Source organism: Thamnophis elegans, chromosome 7 (genome assembly GCF_009769535.1).
Source record: "Thamnophis elegans isolate rThaEle1 chromosome 7, rThaEle1.pri, whole genome shotgun sequence".
Classification (NCBI taxonomy): Eukaryota; Metazoa; Chordata; class Lepidosauria; order Squamata; family Colubridae; genus Thamnophis; species Thamnophis elegans.
This window is the reverse complement of record NC_045547.1, coordinates 7,499,983-7,523,647: the sequence shown is the minus strand read 5'-3', so window position 1 is coordinate 7,523,647 and position 23,665 is coordinate 7,499,983. Positions and strand designations below refer to the sequence as shown.

The 23,665-nt window shown below is 46.7% G+C and overlaps 1 protein-coding gene and 1 long non-coding RNA gene across 2 annotated transcripts in view; one reads left to right on the top strand and one right to left on the bottom strand.

Annotated features, from left to right (window-relative positions):
• LOC116511126 (USP6 N-terminal-like protein) overlaps positions 1-8,638 on the top strand; it is an 87,707-nt gene extending 79,069 nt beyond the window's left edge. The window contains exons 14-15 of the mRNA XM_032220944.1: positions 4,214-5,794; positions 5,841-8,638. Of these exons, the coding sequence (XP_032076835.1) occupies positions 4,214-5,760 (1,547 nt within the window). The 3' untranslated portion in view covers positions 5,761-5,794; positions 5,841-8,638. The remainder of the gene's footprint in view (positions 1-4,213; positions 5,795-5,840) is intronic.
• On the bottom strand, positions 8,271-10,044 carry LOC116511127. Its single transcript, XR_004255722.1, has 2 exons — positions 8,875-10,044; positions 8,271-8,815 (listed from the first exon to the last, which is right to left on the bottom strand). It is a non-coding gene; the product is annotated as an uncharacterized LOC116511127 (long non-coding RNA).
• Positions 10,045-23,665: the final 13,621 nt, after the last annotated feature.

The window sequence follows — 23,665 nt, the reverse complement described above, 5'->3', positions numbered from 1 at the left end:
CCCGGTCGTTAAGTGAATCTCGCTTCCCCATTGACTTCGCTTGTCCGAAGGTCGCAAAAGGGGATCACGTGACCCCCGAAACAGACACTGCAGCTGTCATAAATATGAATCGGTCGCTAAGCGTCTGAATTTTGATGACAACAAAACAATGAAACCAGCCGCTTAGTTGTGTCTCTCTCTCTCTTTTGTGATTCCCCAGGCCTCCTGACAAAGACCCTTTTTAGGGCCTTGTGCAAAAGCAGCAGGGTGGGGCACAACTGTACTTTGAGGGAAGTGATGTTTCCCTAAGGGGCCACCACCGAGAAGGCTTATTTTTTTGTGGGGCCGCCAGATGACAATCCCTAATTGATGGGACCAGGGGTGGGCTTCAAAAATTTCAGCAACAGGTTCTCCGCCTCAGTTGCTGGGTGGGCGTGGCTATGGTGGGTGTGGCTTAGCTGGCCTCCTGCACCACGGTGGGGGAGGGAGGGCGTTTTTGCCTTCCCCAGGCTCCGGAGGCTTTCCTCGAGCCTCTGGGAGGACGAAAACTGCCTCCCCCAAGCCCCGGAGGCCTTCCGGGAGCCCCGATTTCCCCCTCCCCGAGTCTCCGTGCGGGCCCTGCACTGACCTCGCATCCAAAACGGGCCGCGTGGAGCGTCCTAAGGGGGTGGCATGGCAGCGGTGGAGCGTGGTGGGCGGGGCCAGCCATAATCTTAGCTATGGGTTTTCCTGAACCCATAACAGCCCACCTCCTGGATGGGACCCACAACAAGCAAGTTCCCTGAGAATCTTAAACTGGTGTGTGTGTGTGTGTGTGTGTGTGTGTGTGTGTGTATGTGTGTGTCCGTCCATCCGTCCGTCCGTCCGTGTCCCTTCTCTAAGTCTGCCTTTGTGGGCCGTGCAATATCTGTCCAATTATTTTGTACATCAAATAAAAGATCTCAGGCCCTGCTGCGCGCACTGTCTTTGATCTTCCCAGGCAACAGTTGGGAGTTTGGCTGTTAATACATGGTTACTCCTCCAATTGTAACCCCCGCTTCTTAATTAGAGAACTGGCAAGTGTAGTTCAAGGTGATTCCGGCTTCGATCTTTCCTGCCCTTCCCATTGTTCAAAATTCAGATGTTGAGCTTCCAACATCTAAACAGCTTTGAATCATGCACACACCCGAACCAATGGCCCTTTTCCCCTCGCTCTGGCATGTGAGGGGGGAGATGTTACCGAAAACAATCTTCAAAGCAAGAAAGGATTCAGTGAAAATGTGTTTTTTTTTCTAATTTTTCCCTTGGACTGCATGAAAGCTTAATGGTAATTAAGAGACCTTAAGTGTGCTAATTTTTTTTTTTAAAGAAGGATAAAAGCTGCCTTATCAATCAACCTAGAAACATTTCAATGCTTTTTTCTTGGGAAAGTATGCAGTGACTCAAATTCTTTTTAAAAAGGAGACGAATCAGAGTGACTATATGATGAGGTGGTGTTGATGCTACTGGGACCTCAAAAATTTAGATACCTGGATAGAAATAGGCGTGGAGGGTGATGGGCTTTTTTAGGTTGCGAGCATGAGAGGCACAAAGGGTGTTTTAAAATGGTCTCGTGGGCTCGTCAGTAAACATATAGAGGAGCGGTGTTGGTGAACCTGTGTTGTGCCTGTCACAGAGGTGATATCCCCGGCCATTGCTGAGACATCAGACCTTTGGATCCTGTGGAAGTTGTGCAAGAGGGCTTTGCTCTCGCACAGCTTCCGAGGGGTCCCAAAATTGTGCAAGTGTTCTCGCACGATTTTCTGAGGCCTTGGACCGTGATCTAGAGAGGGTTCAGAAGAGAGGAGAGGCCTCTAATTTTATTGAAAAGTTTTTTATTTTGTGTTCTCTATATACAATTATAGCTACACATTCACATTGTTATCATTCTTTTTTACATTCGTTGTTACACATTTGTCATTCCGATTACAGGGTTATAACAAACCGTTCGGGTTGCTTTGTTTGCCATCCCTCACCTGTTTTGACACCACCTTCTTTTTCCTTTTCTTTTCTCCCTCCTTCCCTTCTTTACTTTCTTCCTTCCTCCTCTCCTTTCCCTTCCTTCTTCCCTTACCTCTCCCCTACTCCTCCTCTTCCCCTTCCCCTTCCTACCCTCTCTCCTTCTCTCCTTCCCCCTTCCATTTTCTTCTCCTCCCCTCTATCTTCCTTCCCTCCTCTTCCTCTCGTCTCCCAGAGAGGCCTCTTTTGTGTCTGTGTGTGTGAGAGTGTGAGATACGCTAGCAGAGTCAAGGTAGGCAGTTCCTGAATTTTTGACACACCAAGCCCAAATTGGTTCTCCACCACTGAGATTGAAAAGTAGAGGTGTGTCTTAACCCTGGTTACACACAATAGAATCCATCTTTGATTGGATGTGGCTAGGCAATCACTGGCTGTCACAAAGGTTTTAATTTGGAATTCTGCACTGGCGGTGGCCATCTAGCAAAGGACCATAGTGTCAGCGTTCCAAATATCATGTAGAATTAAATCAGAGTCCAAGGCAAAACTATCCTTAAAGTTCCAATTTAATAAAGCAGACATCTTAGGCACATCTGTGTTAATCCCAATACTGGAAATGACATCAGAATTCCACCCAGTTAAAAGTTCACGATCTTGTCCCCACACCCACAATCCATCACATGGTCCAATCTTCTTCCTCCACGCTGGCATCCACACCCAGCTGCTTCCGGTCAGGTGTACTGGGGCGGAGACAAAGGATGACCTTGGCTTCTAGTAAAGAATGAAAACAATACATTCCACAATCTCACTCCTGTCTATTCCCCCCTCCCATCGACTATACTAAAGAAACAGCATATTGAAATAAGAGAAAGTGTGGCAGGCCAAAATTCTAAAAGGAATGTAATTGCAGGCCTGACACATAGCTTTGGGCTGGAAAAAGGTCTTAGGCTTAAGGCTTGTGACATCTTCAGTGATCAAACACTGAGCCCGTTGGGTCAAAGGACCAATTGCATACAGGGAAGCTTGTCACGTTACTAGATGTCTGAGGGTGATAGATGCATTGTGGTCTTAGGAGCTTGCCTTTGGTGGCAAAATGCCTCCAAGCTGGGGGGGGGGGGGTCTTTATAACTTTGGAGCTAACGATGCCATATTCCCTATGAGCTTCATCCACCTTTGTGACTGCAGCTTCCATAAGCCAATCATCCCTCCCCATGCATCCTCCTCTAGGTCTCCTTGTTTTATTTGTTTCAACACAGCTTGAAAGTCGGTGAAAATTTCGGTGTGTCTTATAGACCAAATATGGGATCCGATTTTGGGCTCCCAAACCCTCCGTGCGTCGCATTGTCCCCCTCCCCGGTCCCCAGAAGCACTCTGCAGGCCAGAAATGGGCCTGTTTTTGGCCTGCAGAGTGCTTCTGGGGGCTGGGGAGGGCGACAACGCGACGCGCGATGGCCCAAAACCATTTTTTTTCTTGTTTTCCTCCTCTAAATTTAGGTGCATCTTGTAGTCCGAAAAATACGGTAGTTGACTGCGCAGTCTGCTCTTGGAGAGCGAGCGATTTGAAACTGGTCATGATTTCCCAGTGAATATAATATCGTTCAGTTCATCCCGTATTCTGTTTCAACCCCGTAGCTGCTAGAAGATGCGCCTCTATAAAATTCACAGCAGACAAAAATTCTCCCTTCCATCTCCCAAGTAATTGCTGGGTACGCCAAATTTTTCAGAAATGGGGTTCAGCAGGTTTTTAAAATTAAGACCTTGATCTTCTGTGGCTTCAGGAAGGCCAGACGTGTCCACTTAATAGGAAACATCCAGTCAGCATAGTTTGGATCAAAAAAGGTTGAGTTGCTTTTTTCCAGAAAATCCTCGGTAGCTTGAATGCGTTTTTTTTAAAAAATATATATATAATCAGACATACTGCCTGCAGTTGTTACCATCCAGGGAGAAACGGAGGTTTGCATTTGAGCGTAAAATCTGCGGAAACTTCTAACCTCTAAGGGTTGAGCTTATCTTTAAACCTTCCAGCATTGTTTCTTTCCTTTTATCTATTTCACACCCTATAATGCATTATGTAAAAAAAAAAATAACAAAAAAAAACAAGCCAATCTGTCTAGGAGGTCATGGTGAGCATTTGCTTATTCGGTTGAGTTTTTAATTACAGCTGCCTTGACTCTTTGATTGGGGAGGCCTTATAAAGCTAATAAATAACAGCAAATTTGATTGGCAGAAATATTGATTGCTCATTTTCTTCCTCTTCTAGGTAAAGAGGATGAATTTCCAAAGAAGTTGGGGAAAACGCCAGCCGACAGTCAACCAGCCATGCTGAATCTCACGCATCTCGTCAATGGACAAAAAACCAACAGTGTAGCGAAGGAGGCCCCGGCAAGCCAGAGGGCTGGAGAAGTCCGTCGAGAAGGTTCACCAAGGAGATACGGAGAAGGAGGCCAAGAAAGCTCACCTACGGCACGGATAAAGAGAGACAGGGAAGGCTCACCGACACCACGGGGAGAGAGAGGCCAAGAAAGCTCGCCAAACCGCCAAAGACGAAAAAATTCTCTGGAAAAGAGGCAGATTTTGAGACATCAGCAAAAGCCGGTAGCACCAAACGCACAAAGTGGGTTGCCAAAGCATGATGGGGAGACCCCCGGAAGGAAGCCTGAAGCGCAAACAGAGGCTGAGCCCAAGCATAAACACAACGCAACTGCGAACCAAAACTCCAACGCAGTGTTAACTACGGGGAAAGAGTTTGTCCCCAGGTGGATTAAACCTTCCGACGTTAAGATAATCGAAAAAACCACCAAAATCACCATGGAGTTTAAGACCAGATTGCCAAAGCAGGGCTGGACAGGACCAGCCCCTGCTCCGGAAGACGAAGCTCAGAGATTCAACCCCAAGCAAAAAACGAGGGTTTGGGACGTGGATGAAAGTAAGCGGGGGTCGAATGCCTCGCAGTACGACAATGTTCCTGAAGCCGATCTGGAGAACGGAAGCTCTGTGGAGCAGGCCCCGGAAAGAGTTGTCCTGCAGAATCCAAGGAGCACCGTTTTCTCCAGCGGCTCCAGAAAAGAGATCGAGAAAGGATCTAGTCCACCAAAAATATCCAACAGTTATGCCTTCAGCTCTGGACCAAGGGTCCCCAGATACTCCTCCCAATCTGACGCATCGGTGGTTGGATCTCACACGAGACAGCCACCCCCAACGTATAATAATCCACCTGTTTACCAAGGGTATTCTCCAAAGCACACGACCAAAGATGGTAACTTCACAGCCACGCAGTACAATCACGGGACTCGGACCAGCTCCGCCACTCAGTTGTATGTTCCCGATTTTCCACCGGAGACGGAAACTCATCAAATGCTCTCTGAGAGGCCACCTAGAAATTACTCCGCCCTCCACCAGAATCTTGTTGTGACGCCTTCGAGTCGGGTAGAGGTTCTCCCCGACGAGGTCTTCCCAAGCAGCCCCAGAGGCCACCGTCCCGCAATCCCTCTAGTAGATTATCTGCCAGATCATAAAAAATGGCCGGATCCCCCTTTAGCGTACAGACCAGGAGCCTACGGACAACCCTGGGGCGGAGACGGTGGCCGAAGTCACTTCGGTCACTTGAAGAGACACCCAGCGTTTCAGCCTAAGCCTCTTGAAGACCACATCTTTCCCACCCTTTCCGTGGACAGGCCTCTGAGATACAGGACAGCCTCAGGGGAACTCGGCCCCCCCTCCTACCAGTATCCGAGTTCCCCTGGCCCCGACCGTCATTACAGGCACCAAGCAGATGGGTTGTCTATGAACGAATCAGTGCTGCTTTGAAACAATATATATATATATATATATATATATATATATATATATATATATATATATATATATATATATATATATATATATATAAATTACATCCGCTCACCTAAAAGGCCTGGAAAAGAACGTGCTTTGGGTCGAGAGTGATCTAAGATTAGTATTCTCTACACAGGACAGTTCAAACCGTCCTGCAGAAAAGCATAACACTATTTCCCAAGGTGTTCGATTTTGGCCAAAGCCGGCCCTGAGAAATGGGCAGAGCAAAACGGATCTCATAAATGTAGCAATATCTTCTTCCCCGTGGCTGTCCTGACAGTTGTTTGGTTCAGTCGCTTCCTTGGGGGAAACGACCCCAGTGGCCTCAAAAGTTTGCAAAGCCCCTCTCAGCCAGCTGCCTTTTTTCGGGGTGGGGGGGGACCTGATGTTAGGACCCGGGCGACCCTTGGCTGGGGACAGATGCGGAGCCTAAAAAAAAACGGAGGCATGGATGTCCGGAGTCCACAAAGTACTTTCTATTTTAACTTTTTAAAAAAATTGTTTTGCTTAATTTAATTTATATAAACCATCCGTTATTTAGAAAGGGATTTGGGGGGGGAGGGGGTTAGGTTGGGGTGGGGGGTGGGAAGTCTTGACTTTTTTTTAACACACTGCCTCGGTAGCTGCAGAAGAGGAAAAAAATTCGGGGTCCTCGGAAGACCACCTCTAGAGAGTGAAGCTCTAGCCAGAAGAAGACCTCTCTGTCCAAATCAGTGGCATTCTGACGTAGCCAATGAAATGGTGCTTCTGTAACCAGGACTGTACATGAATTGTAGCACACTGTCAAGATGTTGGCCTGTTGGACCGACTCCTTCCCATCTCCAGAGCCAGCTATGCACTGTAGTCGCTGTCACATTGAGTCTCCCAGGTGAGTCCTGGGGAGGGCGGGGGGGGGGGAGGTTAGAAACCCAGCAAATGCAATTGAGGCATCTGTAGTGCAGAACAGGGGTTCCCTAACCCACCCACCCACCCACCCCGGGGCCCCAACCCACTATTGGGCCACGAGCTATTCATGCGACTGCTGCTTGTGCAAATGGAGATGTGCGTGCACGCTTGCTGGCCTCTCACTTGGAACCATCCCCTCCCCCCCCACAAAAAAAATCCCCGCTCCGTAAACCCGGAAAGGTTGGGGAACTCTGGTGTAGAGAATTAATATGCTTCGGAAGGGACGAAGCCCTGGTTTTTCCCAGCCCTGGCCCGTCCTTGCCTTTTCCACGTGGGGTTCCACACCTGCCTTGGGGGGGGTCACCAATACCGAGCACACGCTCCATTGGTTCGAACCCAACCCGTTAACCCCTTCTTGGGTAGTATTGTTGAGCACATAATATCTGTAGGGCTTGGACATTGTGCAAATGTTCCGGATGTATCTGTGAAGCTGCAAGCCCCCCCCGGGGGGGGGCACGTGAAACCATTCTGCACACTCACAATAGGCCCTTCGCCTCCTGTTAAACAACCGCACAACTTTCTGCATAGGAAGCATGCGAAAGAGCAACCTCTCTGCCTTTCTACCCCAGAAAGATGAAAAAGAAGATTTTTTTTTTAAGGACATGTTTTTTAAGCTCTCTTGAAACAGACGCCTCACATTAAAAAACAAAGCAAAAACACTAAAGAGGTGTGAGCCTTTCCAGTGCATTCTTTTATTTCTGCAATTAAACATTCGGTGCTTTCGTAGGATAGCCAGGTCACTTTTATTCCTCTCTGCCCCGTGTGCTAGCAATATTGTCTTGGAGGCTTATGCTGGGGGCTGACCTTTGGATGATGGCTTTCGGGATGGATTTGGTGGCACAGCGGACAAATCCATCCAAAATTGGATATCTCTCACGTCACCAAAAGGGAAACGGCACAGAAATGTATGTTCTAGAACAGGGGCCCTCCAAACTTGGCAACTTTAAGACTGGGGAACTCTGGGAGTTGAAGTTGCCAGGTTTGGAGAGAACGTGTAAAAACAAGAAGACTGAGGAGGGAGTATGCCAGGGGTAGGTTCCGGTCGGTACAGCCGTACCGGTAGTAGTCGGGAGGTGTGGCCACCATACCGGTACAGTGGCTTATTTGGCTCACCCGCCCGCCCGCGTTCCTTACCTCTTTTTAAGGCAACTAGGCCAATTGCCCACACAGGCACTGCGTGCGATGCCTGCACAACCTCCAACAAGCAGCTGGGCATGGCAGGGGCGGTGGAATGTGCATGCCTGCGTGGTGCACGTCAGGCACGCAAACAGCGCACGTCCGCCGCGTACACGAATGAACCATGAGCGTTGTAGCGGTAGCAAAGATAAGAGCAACCCACCACTGACATATGCAGGACTCCATTACGGGTTTGCCAGGCTGTTCATTACAATTTTGCAGCCATCTTAATTCCCGGCAGTCCTTAAAAACGAGCAGAACCGCTAACTGGTGGAGCTCAACTAGGTGAGCGGGTGTTGCCTAAGCCGATCGGTGGACTCCGCAATTCAAGGTGTTCCCTGCGGCCTGTTCTTTTGCGCCCAGAATAACGCCGTGGCCTTGTAGATGTACCTTGATTTGATGGGTGCCAAGGACCGCCGCTTCCTAGCCCGGCAGGGGTTTGTTGTGATCTCAAAGCGAAGGGCTGTTTTCCCCTTCTCTTGTTTTGTCATTTTTGCCCCTTGCTCTCTCCTTGAGCATCCTCCTCCGTTCCCATAACGAGCTTGAAACATCTTGTTCTTCTTCTCGAGAGCCATCGACTTTTATGCCCTTGATTGGACTAGGGCCGCCGTAGCATTAGGCCCTTAAAAAGATGATTATAGGTATAAAAGTCTAGCGCTGAAGTGCTTCTTCATCCTTGGTGGGAAGCCAGAAAATTTACTGCATCTCTGGAATTCGCTTTAAAAAAAAACAAACTTATTCCAGCAAAAAGAGCTGGAATAAGCGGTTCAGGAACAAGATGGTGGAGCTCTCAATCCCACTGGTTTTGGGGAATGGGGACAGGCAGTTTGTGACGCAGTGGTCCCAGAGATGAGGGTCAAAAGGCCAAATACCCTTGCTGGTTCTGTTTAGTTCAGTGTTTCTCAACCTTGATCATCTGAAGATGCGTGGACTTCAACTCCTAGAATTCTGGGAGTTGAAGTCCACGCATCTTCAGATGGACCAAGGTTGAGAAACACTGGTTTAGTTTATCTGTGAAGGAACGTGTGCTAAAAATGAATGACCTCGAAGCTGCTATAGGATTGATGTCCTTCAGAAGATTGCCTCAGGTGGGGAAATCTGATCTCGTCACATCTAGTTCCAGCTGTCCAAGCAGCCACATCTCTGTTTACTAGGAGATTCACGTTCTCTTCCTAAGTCGCCGCCTTGGGTTCCCAACCATCCTATAACTCAAGGGTGTCTCCAAACCAGCCGACTTTAAAATTTGTGAGCTTCCAAGCTCCCAGAATTCTCCAGACCACATGGCTGCCTGGCTGAGGAATTCTGGGAGTTGAAGTCCACAAGTCTTCAAAGTCGCCACGCATGGAGTTACCCCCGATAACAGCTCATACGTTTTTTTTGGTTCAGCGTTTCTCTGAACTTCACCTCTTCCGGGCTTCAGTAAGACAAGAGTCTGCAGCTCAGTCCATTGTGCAAATCCCACCACTGTGGTTTTTATTCAGCAGCGCCTTAATCCAACCCGACCCTTGTATTTTCCTTCCTCTTTAAAATCTGCAGTGACCATCGCCACAAAGAACCAAGAGCCCCTCCCCAGAAAGATCCAACGTTAAACCTAGGAAATAACACAAATTGTCATTCTGGGTCTTCCAACTCTTCACAGCAGTATTGCAAGGTCCGCCCAGAGGCAACGTGGATGTGCGTGCGTGTACACACACACACAGCCATCCCCTAGGTTGTACAGCGGCCCACTCAAGGATACAGACGCTGAGCAAAATGTTGAAATGCTTAGATTTTGTCTCGGTGGCACAAAAGTTGGCGAACATGGTCAAACTCTTGTTCTCCCACTACACTACATCGCATTCGTAACATTTGTGACACACTACACACTGAGCCTGAATTTTGTGCGTGTGCGTGCACACACACACACAGAGGCAACCCCACCAACAGGTTTGTCGATCCCTTCCACACTAACCACCAAACCTGGTCTGTGGTCTATCTGAGTTATGAGTTGGACAGACTGCCTTAAACAGAACTCTGCTTTAGTGCCTGCGTTTGCTTCTGAACGGCATTATTGTGATAGTGTGGTCTTTCATATATATATATATATGTGTGTGTGTGTGTTATATTTGTGCTGATAAATAAATAAAGGGAGACTAGTATAGATCTATTTCAAGCTATTTAGCTCTCATCAGCTAGCCATACCCTTACTGGGAATCGAACCTGTGCTCCTCCCAGCAAGGGTATGGCTAGCTGATGAGAGCTAAATAGCTTGAAATAGATCTATACTAGTCTCCCTTTATTTATTTATCAGCACAAATATAACAAATGTAACAAAAGGGCAACAGTAAAAAATATTGGGTTTCTGTCTGGATGGTCTCTTGTGACGAGCCGAAGGACAGAGAATGGAAGTGTGATCTTCCTCCCATATTTGGGCATACCAGGGGTTGTGACTTTATATATATATATATATAGATTAAAATTAAAAATTAAAATTACTTTGAGAATTCAACTATATATATATATATATATATATATTTGGGCATACCAGTGTGATCTTCCTCCCATATTTGGGCATACCAGGGGTTGTGACTTTATATATATTTATAGATTAAAATTAAAAATTAAATTACTTTGAGAATTCAACTATATATATATATAGTTATATATATATATATATATATAGTTATATATATATATATATATATATATATATATATATATATATATATATATATATATATATATATATATATATATATATATATATATATAAAAAGCCACCACTGCATGCAGCTTTGCATTCTAGCAAAGGTTCTTAAAGGAAGAGGCAACGTGTGTTCCTCTAAAGCAGTGGTCCCCAACCTTTTTATCGCCGCGGACCAGTCAGCCTTTGATAATTTTACCGTGGCCCGCTGAGCGCACGCAGGGGTGGGGGGGCGTTGTTCTGCAGCGATCATGGCCCCCAGCCATTAATGTCTAAACTGCTGCAAGATATACTTAAATATTTATAAAATGTGAGGGGGTGTACTCACTTCTGTGATATCTATCCATCCATGTCTGTCTCTGTCTCTGTCTCTCTCTGTGTATGTATGTGTGTATGCGTGTATGTGTATATATCCTCTATCTATCTATTATCTATCTATCTATTTATCTATTTATCCATCCATCCATCCATCCATCCCTCTCTATCTATCAATCACCTATCCACCATCTATCTATCTATTCTAGCTGGCTGGGCAATTTGGGGAGTTGAAGTCCAAAAGTGTTAAAGTTGCTGAGATTGAGAAATGAGGACGAAACAAAAGGGAAGAGAATGAAACAAGGTCGTAGAGAGAGATTGCAAAATGAAAGGGCAACTTCTCTTTTTATTTCCTTCCACCCCCACCACCCCCACCACCCCCACCGTGCCTCTTTGGCAATTGGCTGCCCAGGAGGTGGGGAGGGGAAGATGTTTCACAGACAGCTGCCACCCGCCCATCTCTCTCTCTCTCTCTCTCTCTCCCCCCGCCTCCCCATCTGACCTCGGCTGCTCCATGGCGGAGACCCCAGAAGGCAAGCAAAAAAAAAAAGGGCTCAGGAGTGGGGGAAGGAAACAAACCCCATCACGTTCCTATCTGTGAAAGCTCCCCGCTCCCTTCCTGGGCAGCCAATTGCCAGAGAGGCAGTGTGTGTACGTGTGTGTGTGTGGGGGGGGTTGGCAGCCCGCGGCGCGCCTAGTCCGCTGTGGAACACGCTGCCACCCGCCCAGCGCTCGCTCTCTCGCTCTCTCCCCCCCTCCAATCTCCCGCTTCTGCTTCGACCGGCCAGCAACTTGTCCCCGCTTGCCCGGGGACTGGCCTCTGATTGGCTGGCGGGGAGAAAGCCTCGCCAGGGAAGGAGGTGAGGACTCCGCGGTGACGTCATGGGGACAGCGCCCCCAGGTAGCGGCGAACCGAACGCGCTCCGTCTCCACGGGCTACCAAGGTGGCCGGGCGGGCGGCTGGGGTGGGAGTGGGGTTTGGACCGGAGAGGCGGCTCTCGGGTTCGAGTCCCGGGGTTGATCTCAGGCTGCGCGTGTGGGTGAAGAGGCAGCAGCGATCATGGCCCCCGGCCGCTGCGCGGCCCGGTGCCAGGTACTCCACGGCCCGGCACCGGTCCGCGGACCGGGGGTTGGGGACCACTGCTCTAAAGGATATTGGACTTCAGGCCCCATCACCAATGGGGAAGGAATGATGGGACTTAGAGTCCATGCCTCCAAGGGCCGCGTGTTTCCTAACCCTGTTCTAAACTGACAAACAATACTTTGTCTTTTACTTTTCCAAGTTTCATTTCCTGCAGTCTAGAAATGTATGTATATAATAACCGTGTGATTATGTCATAATCTCAAAAGTTTAAAGTTTGGCTTTGTGATTTGTAATAATGATAATGAAATTTAAAGCTGTACAATTTACTGGAGGCTGGCAGCAGAACGGCGGCAGCTGCCAAGATATGTATGGAGATTATTAAATATTGTAGATTGTTTTATACATAAAATATATATATGCTATTTTTCTTATGTCATCTTTGTTCGTTTTTTTTTTTAAAAACCGTGTCTTCCTGCTATTTGCTTTCTGACTTGTGTTCTTAACATGCTAAAAATCACGATTGTGTATTCTATGCCAGTCTCCAAGTGCCTGTCAAAAGAAAGCCCAAATGCAAAGTTGACTGAATCTTTTTTAGGTCCCCCCCCCAAGGAGGTATTATAACCTGTCACCCTCATTGTGTCTTGAAACCAGATCAAAGTTATCTAAGTTACCGCTTTGAAGCAAAAGTTTAAATAATATAATAGGCATAGAGACTCCCAACAGTTAAATTCATCAGAAACCTGGAGGGTGTTTTTTTCCCCTCTCGGAAAAAAAAATTACCAGTGTGCCTAGACATCTCGGTTTCTGCCTTATTCAAAGCCGCTTAGCAAAAAAACAAGGCAGAAATGGTTGCGGTCCACGGTAGCAGCACCATGAGCCAACAGTCAGTAGCTCTTGGCTGGGGTCTCGTGGCACCTATTAGACAGGACCAAGTCTCTGCAGATTTTACTCCACTACTTGTTGACTAAAAGGTGAGGGGCTCATCTCTGTTTCAAGGTCATTGAGCCAGTGCTGTCCAAAGATATTTCTCTGGCCAGCATGACATCATGAAGTGCTCTTAGCTTCCCAGTGAAGTGGTACCTATTTATCTACTTGCAGTTGCATGCTTTCGAACTGCTAGGTTGGCTAGAGCGAGGACGGGAACTCTCCCAGTCGCAGGATGCTCAGGTGTCGAACCAGCCATTGATCCAGTGCGGTCCAAAGATATTTCTGTGGTCAGCTTGACATCATGAAGTGCTCTTAGCTTCCCAGTGAAGTGGTACCTATTTATCTACTTGCATCTGCATGCTTTCAAACTGCTAGGTTGGCAGGAGCTGGAGATAGGACGGGAACTCACCCCCATTGCATGGTGCTCAGGTTTTCAATCTGGGTTGCCGGCCTTCCCGCCGACCAGCCCAGCATCTTAACCAGAGGTGGGTTCCTACCAGTTCAGTGCGGTTTGGCCGAACCGGTAGTGGTATGCTGGCCTGGGTCGCAAAACTAGCAGCGACCCAGGCTGGCCGCGCCCCTGAACCAGTTCCCCAGTCGTCACCGTCGCTGCCACCATCTCTTTTTTTTTATAGTTTTGCGCACACGCAAAACAATTTCCATTGAACTGTGCATGTGTGTGCAGCATGCGTGCAAAGCGCACGCAAAGCACATGCACAAGCGAACCAGGAGTAATGCCAGCTAGAACCCACCCCTGATCTTAACCACTTAGCCACTGTGCTGCCCCCTATTGGATAAGTATTAAATAGTAGTTAGCATCTTCAGAGAGGGCCTCCTTTGGATCTTGTCAGTCACAGGACTCCAACTAGCAGGATCCAGAAGAACGGTCTTCTCTGCTGCAGCACCGCCCTCTGGAACATCTAACCTCTGAGGTAATTTTTAGTCATTTTTTAGTCATTTTATTGACATTTATAGGCCGCCCTTTTCCCTAAGGGGACTCAGGGCGGCTTACATTTCATAGGAGGGGAGTGTAAGACAGGACACAAAAGAAATGTGAATAAAGGAAAATAACCAATAAAAACACAACATTCATTCGACATTCGGGCGGGGCGAGATTAGGATCTTATCCCCAGGCCTGATGGGATAGCCAGATCTTGAGGGCTGTGCGGAAGGTCTGGACGGTGGTGAGGGTGCGAATCTCCACGGGGAGATCGTTCCAAAGCGTCGGAGCTGCAACCGAGAAGGCTCTCCTACGCGTAGTCGCCAGTCGGCACTGACTGGCGGATGGAATTCGAGGTAAGATTTGTCCTCCAACTTCCAGTCCTTCCGTTAAGACCCTGAAGTCCTGGCTCTGCAGATTGGGCTGGGGTCCAAATGGGCCGTTTCACACCGGGGGGGGGGGCGCTAATGGATCGATGGCATCCCATGCACACATCCCTTTCTCTGCCCTCCACCCATCCTTCTTTTGGGTTATCACATTGACCCTCCGGCAGTCCTTGACTTACAATAGTTCATTTAGTGACCGTTCAAAGTGACGACGTCCCTGGAAAAAGTGACTTAAGACCGATTTCCCACTTACGACCGTTGTGGCCTCCTGTGGTCACCTGATCAGAATTCAGGAAACTCGGCAGCTGATTCCCACTTGGGATGGTTGCAGTCTCCCAGAGTCCTGTGATCTCTTTTTGCGACGTTCGGAGAAGCAAAGTCAAGGGCGAGGAACCAGACTCACTTAACAACCTTGTAGGTAACTTAACAGCTGCAGTGATTTGCTTAACAACTGTGGCAAGAATGGGGCAAAACTCACTTAACAAATGTCTTGGCAACAAAACGATTGGACTCAATTGCGGTTGTAAGTCGAGGACTATCCCTTTTCATTAGTATCAATTTAGGACCTCGTCAAGATCAATCACCAGTGAGGTGGTCAGAACGCCGTATGTGCAGCCAATACCTGTCAGATGCTGCTTCACTTATTAACCAAGAAAGAAACCACTCAACTCCATTTTGCAGAATTAAGAGTACTTTTACTGATTATAAGCAAATAGAAGCTAAGCAAAGCTGGATCTGAGCAAAAGCGCGCGAAAGCATTAGATATCAATACATGACCCATTCCCATCCCCTTGGTAACCCCAGTCCATAGTCCAATCCAATATCTCCACAGCTGTCAGGTGGGAGACATCTTCAAAAATCATCACCAGGTTGGTATGCCGGACAGTTGGCCTTGGTGGGAAACTCCCCTCCTTGCCACATGCACAGACGATGCTGAGAACAACTCCCAATTAACAGTCCTCCTGTACAGATTATTTCCCTCACCCAAATACCATGCCCTCCCTCTCCGTTTCAATGGCAGCCGAAAAGCAAGCAGCAAAACAGAGGGTGACAATACCAATGTTTTCCCCAAAATATAACCAGGTCTTATTATTTTCTTTCGAGGCCCAAATAAGCACTAGGGCTTATCTTTGGGGGGTGTCTTATTTTTTCCCCATGTACAGGATGCCCACTTCTGCTTGCTCACAACTGGGCAAGAGGCCGTGTGAAGCACCAGGGCCGCTGCCACCAGGCAGGGTGGAGGTGGTTGGAGATGCCTCCTGCGCCCTCCAGACCATCCATACCCTGACACCTGTCTCGTGACCGCAACACCAGCTCCCCACTCGGCCTCCTGCTCCTTTGTGGCCACGAGCAAGCAGAAGGGAGCTGATGGCCGCATGAGTTCCTGCTGCACGTGGTTGCTGGTGCTGCCGCCATGAGGCAGGTGCCGGGGTGTGGATGGCCTGACTGCGGAGGCCCTGAGGTAAGCCGGTGCAGGGTGCGTGAGGCACTTCCTCTGCTTTTCAGCAGCAGCACCACAAACAACCAGACGGAATGGGCAGGTGGCCGGCTGCACAAGCACTGCGGCAGTGGTGGGATTCAGCCGGTTCGCACCTATTCGGGAGAACCGGTTGTTAACTTTCTAAGCAGTTCGGAGAATCAGTTGTTGGAAGAAATCTCATTTTGGTTTTTTCCACTTTACAAGGCTAATCCTATAAGGAAGGCAGGAAGGAAACATTCTGGTGCTGTTTCTAGCCTAATCTTTCCTGCCCTGCTTACAGAAACTGCCTCTCCGGTTAACCCTTATGACATTGTAACAGCTAAGGCGAAATGCCCATCGACCTGAGTTTTTTCCACTTTACAAGGCTAATCCTGTAAGGAAGGCAGGAAGGAGATATTCTAGCCTAATCTTTCTTGCCCTGCTTACAGAAACTGCCTCTCCAATTAAGCCTTATGACATTGTAACAGCTAAGGCGAAATGCCCATCGACCTGAGTGACATTGAGTTGGTCATGCCCACTTGGTCACATGACCATCCTGCCCGGCCTACCTAGCTGGTCATTAGGGCAGAGAACCAGTTGTTAAATTATTTGAATCCCACCAGTGCACTTAAGTAGGGGTTATTGGGGGGGGAGGTTAGGGCTTATATTAGGCAAACATGGAAAAACACGCTAGGGCTTATTTTTTGGGATCAGTTTTATTTTCGGGGAAATGGGGCACTTGGTGTCTTCTTCCCCAGCCTTCTCTGATCCCTGTGGCTTATATCTTCCTTCCTCCAAACGGATGCTAAGGGACGTGTGTGATGGAAAACCAGAATGCGCTATAAAGAAAAGCAAATAAAACAACGGTGATGACAATGGGATGGCAGGCAGAAAGCAATTTCCAGAGGCTTCCCAGTATTACTAAAAGCTATTTAAAGTGCAAAAGATGTGATTGAGTTGACCTCCCTAGTTCCTTCTCCCCTTTGTGGAAGGGAGCGAGCAAAATCGAGCAGGCTGCAACCTCCCTGCAGATCCCGAAATTCATGATTGATTGATTAACTGATCGATTATGCACCATGAAGTTGTTTTTTGATTCCTAATGGTCAACTAGAGGATGAAGTAGATCAACTTTAGGACCTGTGGACTTCAATTCCCAGAATTCGCCAGCCAGCCAGAATTTGCCAGCCAGTCCACAGGTCTTAAAGTTGGCAAGTTTTGGAGATTCCTGTGTTAGAGAATCAAGCTTTAGACTCTGGGAAGTTGATGGGAGTCTGAAGAGCATGGAGAACTTGAGAGATGGCGACCCCATCATGTAAGATCAAACCAAACTACATGGAAATGTTTATGCCAGAAATGTCGCACTATGTCCAATGTTTATCCAATTAAAAAACTTTTTAAAAAAGAACAATCCAAACATTACCGATAGAAAAGAATATTTGTAGCACATGGTTGAAACGAGGGGTCCTTGGTGCTGCTCTCTGAGCTTGGCGGGGTTCTTGCAGACATTTCATTACCCAACTAGGTAACATCATCAGTGCACCTCAGTGATGATGTTAATTAATTCAGGTAATGAAATGTTTGCAAGTAAAAAACCAAGATCAGGAAAGACCAAGGACAAGCACCCCCCCCCCCCCACTCCCAACCCAGTTGTCATCCCTGCAATCTGGGGTTGGAACTTAACCAAGTAGCCTGTTCCCAACGGATGCTTTCTAGTTTTTCTTTTTGAAAAAAAGCCTATATTGAAAGAAGGGCTCAGTGGCTAAGACACTGAGCTTGTCGATCAGAAAGGTCGGCAGTTCTGCAGTTCGAATCCCTAGCGCCGCGTAACGGAGTGAGCTCCCGTGACTTGCCCCAGCTTCTGCCAACCTAGCAGTTCGAAAGCAGGTAAAAATGCAGGCAGAAAAACAGGGACCACCTTTGGTGGGAAGGTAACAGCCTTCCGTGCGCCTTCGGTGTTTAGTCACGCCGGCCACACGACCACGGAGACGTCTTCGGACAGCGCTGGCTCTATGGCTTTGAAACGGAGATGAGCACTGCCTCCTAGAGTCGGGAACGACTAGCACATATGTGCAAGGGGAATCTTTTACCTTTCACTTTACATTGAAAGAAAGATGAACTAGCTGTGTTGTTTGCCTGCAGAATCTGCAATATTAAGAGAGGCCTTGTCTGCCAAAAGCAATATAGCAAAGCAAATATCACAGGCGAAACTTTAATAATGCGTTGCTCTCTAAACCAAAAATGCTTTCGAGCAGGTGCACATCAGATATACTGGTTTTTATCCCAGGGATGGAGATGGACCTGCGTCAGGCCTAGGTCTGTTCATATAATCAGGCTTACAATGCCCATCATCCTTGGCCAGTGGGTGAGTTAATCGGGTGGAAGAGACAGGTCGGAGAAGATGGTTTTAACTGTCATTTGCTGTCTAAATACCGTTGTGGGGTCTTTGCTGCTGCCTGGACTTGGTGGTTTTCTTGCAGATGTTTCATTACCCAGCTAGGTAACATCATCAGGTATAAAAGGGGGTGGGGTTTGCTTCCTTGTAGAGTTAATGGTGTTACCTTGTTGGGTAATGAGATGTCCAAGCTCAGAGTGCATCAAGGACCCCCCAGTTCAACCCTGAGCTACAAATACAGGCCTCAATTGAGCCCGTTAAGAGAGTTTGCTTCATTTTACAACTTGTCTTGCCGCAGTTGTTAAGTGAATCACTGCATCTCTTAAGTTATTAACACGGTTGTTAAGTGTGTCTCCGTTGGGAGACAGAAAGTGGCGCAGCGGAATGTACAGCTAGAGAGAAGGAACGTTTGCTAGTAGAAGAAACACACGAATAAAGTCTCAGACACTGCTAGTAAAAACAAGTAGCTTTACTACTGATAATTGCTTCACAAGTAGTGATAGTAGGTATTTGTCCAAACACAATCCAAAGAACAAACAATTGCTTACAGTCGCAGTTCACGTTCCAGTCATCAAGCGAGCAAGTAGTTATCAAGCATAGGACAAGCAGAGAGAGAGAGAAAGTGAGCTTTCCTGACTCCCTCTTATTGCAAAGTTAATTACAGCTGATTGTAAAGTTAATTACAGCTGATAAGTACATTCACCCATTTAAAGCAACATCGACCATTTGGTATGGTATATGAATCTATATTGCCTACCCAAGACTAGGAGTATACTCCCAACAAAGTGAATCTGGTTTCCCCGTTGACTTTGCTTGTCAGGAGGTGGCCGAAGGGGATCGCACAACCCGGGACACAGCAACCGTCACAAATGGGAGTCAGTTGCCAAGCATCCGAATGCACGTAAATCACGTGACCATGGGAATGCTGCAACGGCCGTAAGGGTGAAGAATGGTCATAAGTCAGTTTTCCGGTGCCGTTGCAACTTTGAACAGTCGCGAAATGCAGTGTTGTAAGTCGAGGACGATCTGTGCAATGAATTCAAGCAAATGCGTCTCTCTACTTTTCATGGATGCCAGCTAACTTTCTGACCTATCCAACTTGGGGAAATGAAACTTTTGAAAGAAAGGGGGGGGAAAAACTCTACTTGCAAAGCGTCTCAGTGATAACTTCTGGGGCGTTATCAAAAAAATTGGCCCTTTCAATTTTCCAAGCCTTCAATTCTGTCCCTCTATGTGGTCTTTCGTTGCTTTGCCATCCAAGAGTGGTTTGAACCAAGATCTTTGCTCTTTGTCGATCCAGGGTAATTATAGCCTTCAGCAATTCCTCTGAAAGGTTGGATTTCTTGCCCACCATCTCTTTAGAAAGGAATAATTTCGGGTTTTGCGTTTGAGCAGGGACAAAACCGAAGGAATTATAATTTCCTTTGTTCCTGGGCTTTAACAAGCCTAGCGGGAAAGTTGCATACTTAACGGGGCAGAACAGCAGCCCTCTCGATTCGGTTTCCTACGTGGGGTCGGAAGAATGGAAGGAAACGATTAGCCGTGGATGGAATCACGTTAAGCCCACACAAAGGCGGTCGAGTACATTAAGCCATCTTGGCACCCCTCCACTTTTATAAAATAAGAAGTTTTAGGTTTTTGAGAAACCAAGATTTACATTTGGTTCGCGCTTATTTAATATTTGGTTCTGAAGGAAGTGAGCACCCACCCCCCTCCTAGAAGAATGAAATGTTTTAGGAAATATTAAAGAGGAAGAATATTATATTTCCCTGAATGAGAAAAGCAGAAACATGTTTTCAAAGACAAAGCAGCTCCCTGCTCCCCCGCTTTCATCAATGGGCCATTAAAATGGGCCATTAAAATGAGTTATGCTACATAACAAAGATCTACCCACTTCAGGCAGAGCCATTTCATTGCACCTCCCACCAAGTTTCAACCAAACTTAGCACACAGACAACCTACAAAGCTATCTATGACCTCTGACAGCGACCAATCAGGATGCTCTTCCTGTGCCCCAGGAAGACCAAAGTCCAGGAGAGGGCATAAAACCAGGGACTCTCAGCATCTCACCCAGGAGCTCCAAACCATGTGATCCTGTCCACCATTAAACCATCTTTCCAAACAGCCTCCATGTTTCCAAATGTCTTTTCCCCCACTTGGAACTGAACCCAGATGGACGTTTCTTCCAACTCTTCTGTTTGAATCTGTTGTAGAAAGAATTAGAGAGAAGGAGAGAGACTGAGAGAAAAGAAATAGAGAATGAGAAAGAGATAAAGAATAAGAGAGAGAGAATGAGAGAAAGAATTAGAAAGAGAGAGACTGATAGAAAAGAGAGAACGAGAAAGAGAGTGATATAAGGAATGAGAGAATGAGAAAGAATGAGAGGGAATAAGAGAAAAGAAATAGAGAATGAGAATGAGAGAGATGAAGAATGAGAGAGAAAAAATGTGACCGAGAACGAGAGAAGGAATTAGAAAGAGAGACTGAGAGAAAAGAGAGAATGAGAGTGATATAAAGGAGCCGAGGTGGCGCAGTGGTTAGGGTGCAGTACTGCAGGCCACTTTAGCTGACTGTGATCTGCAGTTCAGCGGTTCAAATCTCACTGGCTCAAGGTCGACTCAGCCTTCCATCCTTCCAAGGTGGGTGAAATGAGGACCCAGACTGTGGGGGCAAGTTGCTGACTCAATTTGCTTAAAAAAAAAATGTAAACCGCTTAGAGAGGGCTGAAAGCCCTATGAAGCGGTATATAAGTCTAATAAATAAATAAATAAAATAAATAAAGAATGAGAGAAAAGAAATAGAATGAGAAAGAAAGCTAAAAAAGGAGAAAAAGAAAGTGAGTGACCGAGAATGAGAGAAAGAATTAGAAAGAGAGAGACCGAGAAAAGAGAGATGAAATGAGAGAGAGAGAGAGAGTCAGAGTGATACAAAGAATGAGAGAGAATGAGAGAGAAGGAGTCAGAAAGAAAGAATGAGAGAAAAGAGAGAGAAAGAAGGACAGAATAAGAGTGTGAGAGATAAAGAATGAGAGGGAGAAAAAGAATCAGAAAGAAAGAATGAGAGAAAAGAAATAATGAGAATGACAGAGTATGTGTGAGTAATATAAAGAATGAGGGACAGAATAAGAGAGAGAATGAGAGAGGAAGAATGAAGGAGAGGGAGAGAGAAGAAAACTGTTTTCAATCTTAACAATTTGACATGTCAATTTCCGAGAGGCCCTGGAGGTGCTTTGGCTGAGCTGACACCCGAAACCCTTCAGAATGAGCTAAATGGGTCCCGAGTTTGAAGTGGCAACACAGAGCTGATTGCAACACAACGGGAAAATGAATTGTATTAACTCCAACAGACTTTGAGAAACGAACAGTGATGACAAGGCCTGCTAGGTTCCGCTTCGGAAACTCTCGGCTTTACCCAAGTGTCAAAATCAAGAATAAAGAACTAGATTTAAGAGCAACCGAAGGACAGCAGCCGAAAAATATCTCAAGCAAAATAGGGATTGCTCCATGCCCTGGGCTCCAATTCGGCTTTTATTTTATTTATTTATTTATTTAGTTCCTTTAAAAAAAACAAAACACTAACAGCCCAGAGTTGGACAGCAGGCCAAGGAAAGGTCTCCCTTTATCCTTTTGTTTGAGCATCTATTCATCATTGATAATTGCATGGAAGAGCAATTGTTATGCCTGCTCGCAATGTCCTGGCCAGAACAATAAATTTATCGAATCTCTCTGTTCCCCGTGTGTTGGGATCAAAAATGTACTTGTTTCATTTTTCCTCTGCTATCTGTAATAATTAAAAAAAGAATAAGCAAAGAGTAGTTGGTCTATAAAATCAAATCACCAGGCCAATTATACCCTGGTTCAGGGCACGATTTGAATAAGTTGATTGTAAGACTGGCCGTAAAGGAATGGGGGTTTCTATCCTGTGTCCACGGAGGATGGGCCTCTCCTGGTTAGTGGTTGGAAAGGAGTTTTTAACGTTGTTATTGTTCTGAGCGAGGCTTCCCGAGAGCCTGAAGCAAACTCCTTGTCCCGACAAAAAACGCCTTTTATTAATTGACTGTGAATTCTGCTCATTCACATCCGGCAAAGACTTTCAAGGGAGGATTTACAGTCACAGACCTTATCTGGCTTGGAGAGCTGCCAGGCTGATATCTGCAAAATTTGGCAAGGAGAGTCATGAACCAATGAAGCGAACTAATTGTCTCCTGCAAACTCCACTCCCCTTTCGCTCCTCTTTTATTTCCTCTGGGAGGGGCCATTCACCGTCCACCTAGCCCTTACTCCCAAGTCGACCCCTGTTCTTTAGTTGTTTCCTTCGTCTGGCTACTTTGCGCATGCCAGGAGTGGGTTCCTGCCAGCATTACTATCGGTTGGGTGCCCGAAAAGTTTTGCACTTACACATTTGCAAAGAGAGTGATCAACTCGGCACAAGAAACCATTGGTTGCCCTCTAATACCACTGGATGACATCGCCAGGTCTCGCTGCTTTAGCAGAGTAAGGAAGATACTCAGAGATGATTCACACCCTGGTCAGTATCTCTTCACACTTCTACCATCGGGCAGAAGACATGGAAGCACAGCCAGCCGAACAAATAGGTTTAAAAATAGTTTCTATCCTTGGGCTGTCAGGCTCTTAAACACAACCATAACACAATACAATAGCAGAGTTGGAAGGGACCTTGGAGGTCTTCTAGTCCAACCCCCTGCCTAGGCAGGAAACCCTATACCATTTCAGACAAATGGCTCTCTTCTTAACATCTTCTTAAAGACTTCCAGTGTTGGGGCATTCACAACTTCTGGAGGCAACTTCTGTTCCACTGATTAATTGTTCTAACTGTCAGGAAATTTCTCCTCAGTTCTAAGTTGCTTCTCTCCTTGATTAGTTTCCACCCATTGCTTCTTGTTCTACACAATCACTCCACGCACCCGCTGAAACGTATGACTAGTTTTTCTTTTTCTTTCTTCTTTTTCCTAATTACTTGTATAGGGATTATTCGTTAGACTATCTATGTTGTTTGTATTTGTTGTTATGGATTGCGATCCCATAGATTAGGCCTCCTCCGAATTCCATCGGCCGGCCAATGTCGGCTGGCAACTACCCGGAGGAGAGCCTTCTCGGTGGCTGCTCCGACCCTCTGGAACGAACTCCCCGTGGAGATTCGTACCCTCACCACCCTCCAGACCTTCCGCGTCGCCCTTAAGTCCTGGCTGTCCCGACAGGCCTGGGGCTAAAGATTTCAACCCCACTCGAATTGTATGACTGTTGTGTTTTTAATGATGTATTGTTTTTTATGTTATGGCTTGTTTGTCCTCCCTTCCCTTGAGTTGTGAGCCGCCGTGAGTCCCCCCAGGGAAAAGGGCGGCATACAAATAAATAAAGCATCTCAATCTCAATTGCACCAGTGAGGCTGAAAACCAATTTTGTTGTATACATGATGTATAATTAAAATAAAAGGCTTTACTATACTATAGATTCCTAGCCCAAAGGTTTACCTACTTCTCAGCTAAGGGACAAGAGGAATCAAATGTCAAAAGGAAAAACCGGAAGGCCCACCTTCATCATCATCCAAGGG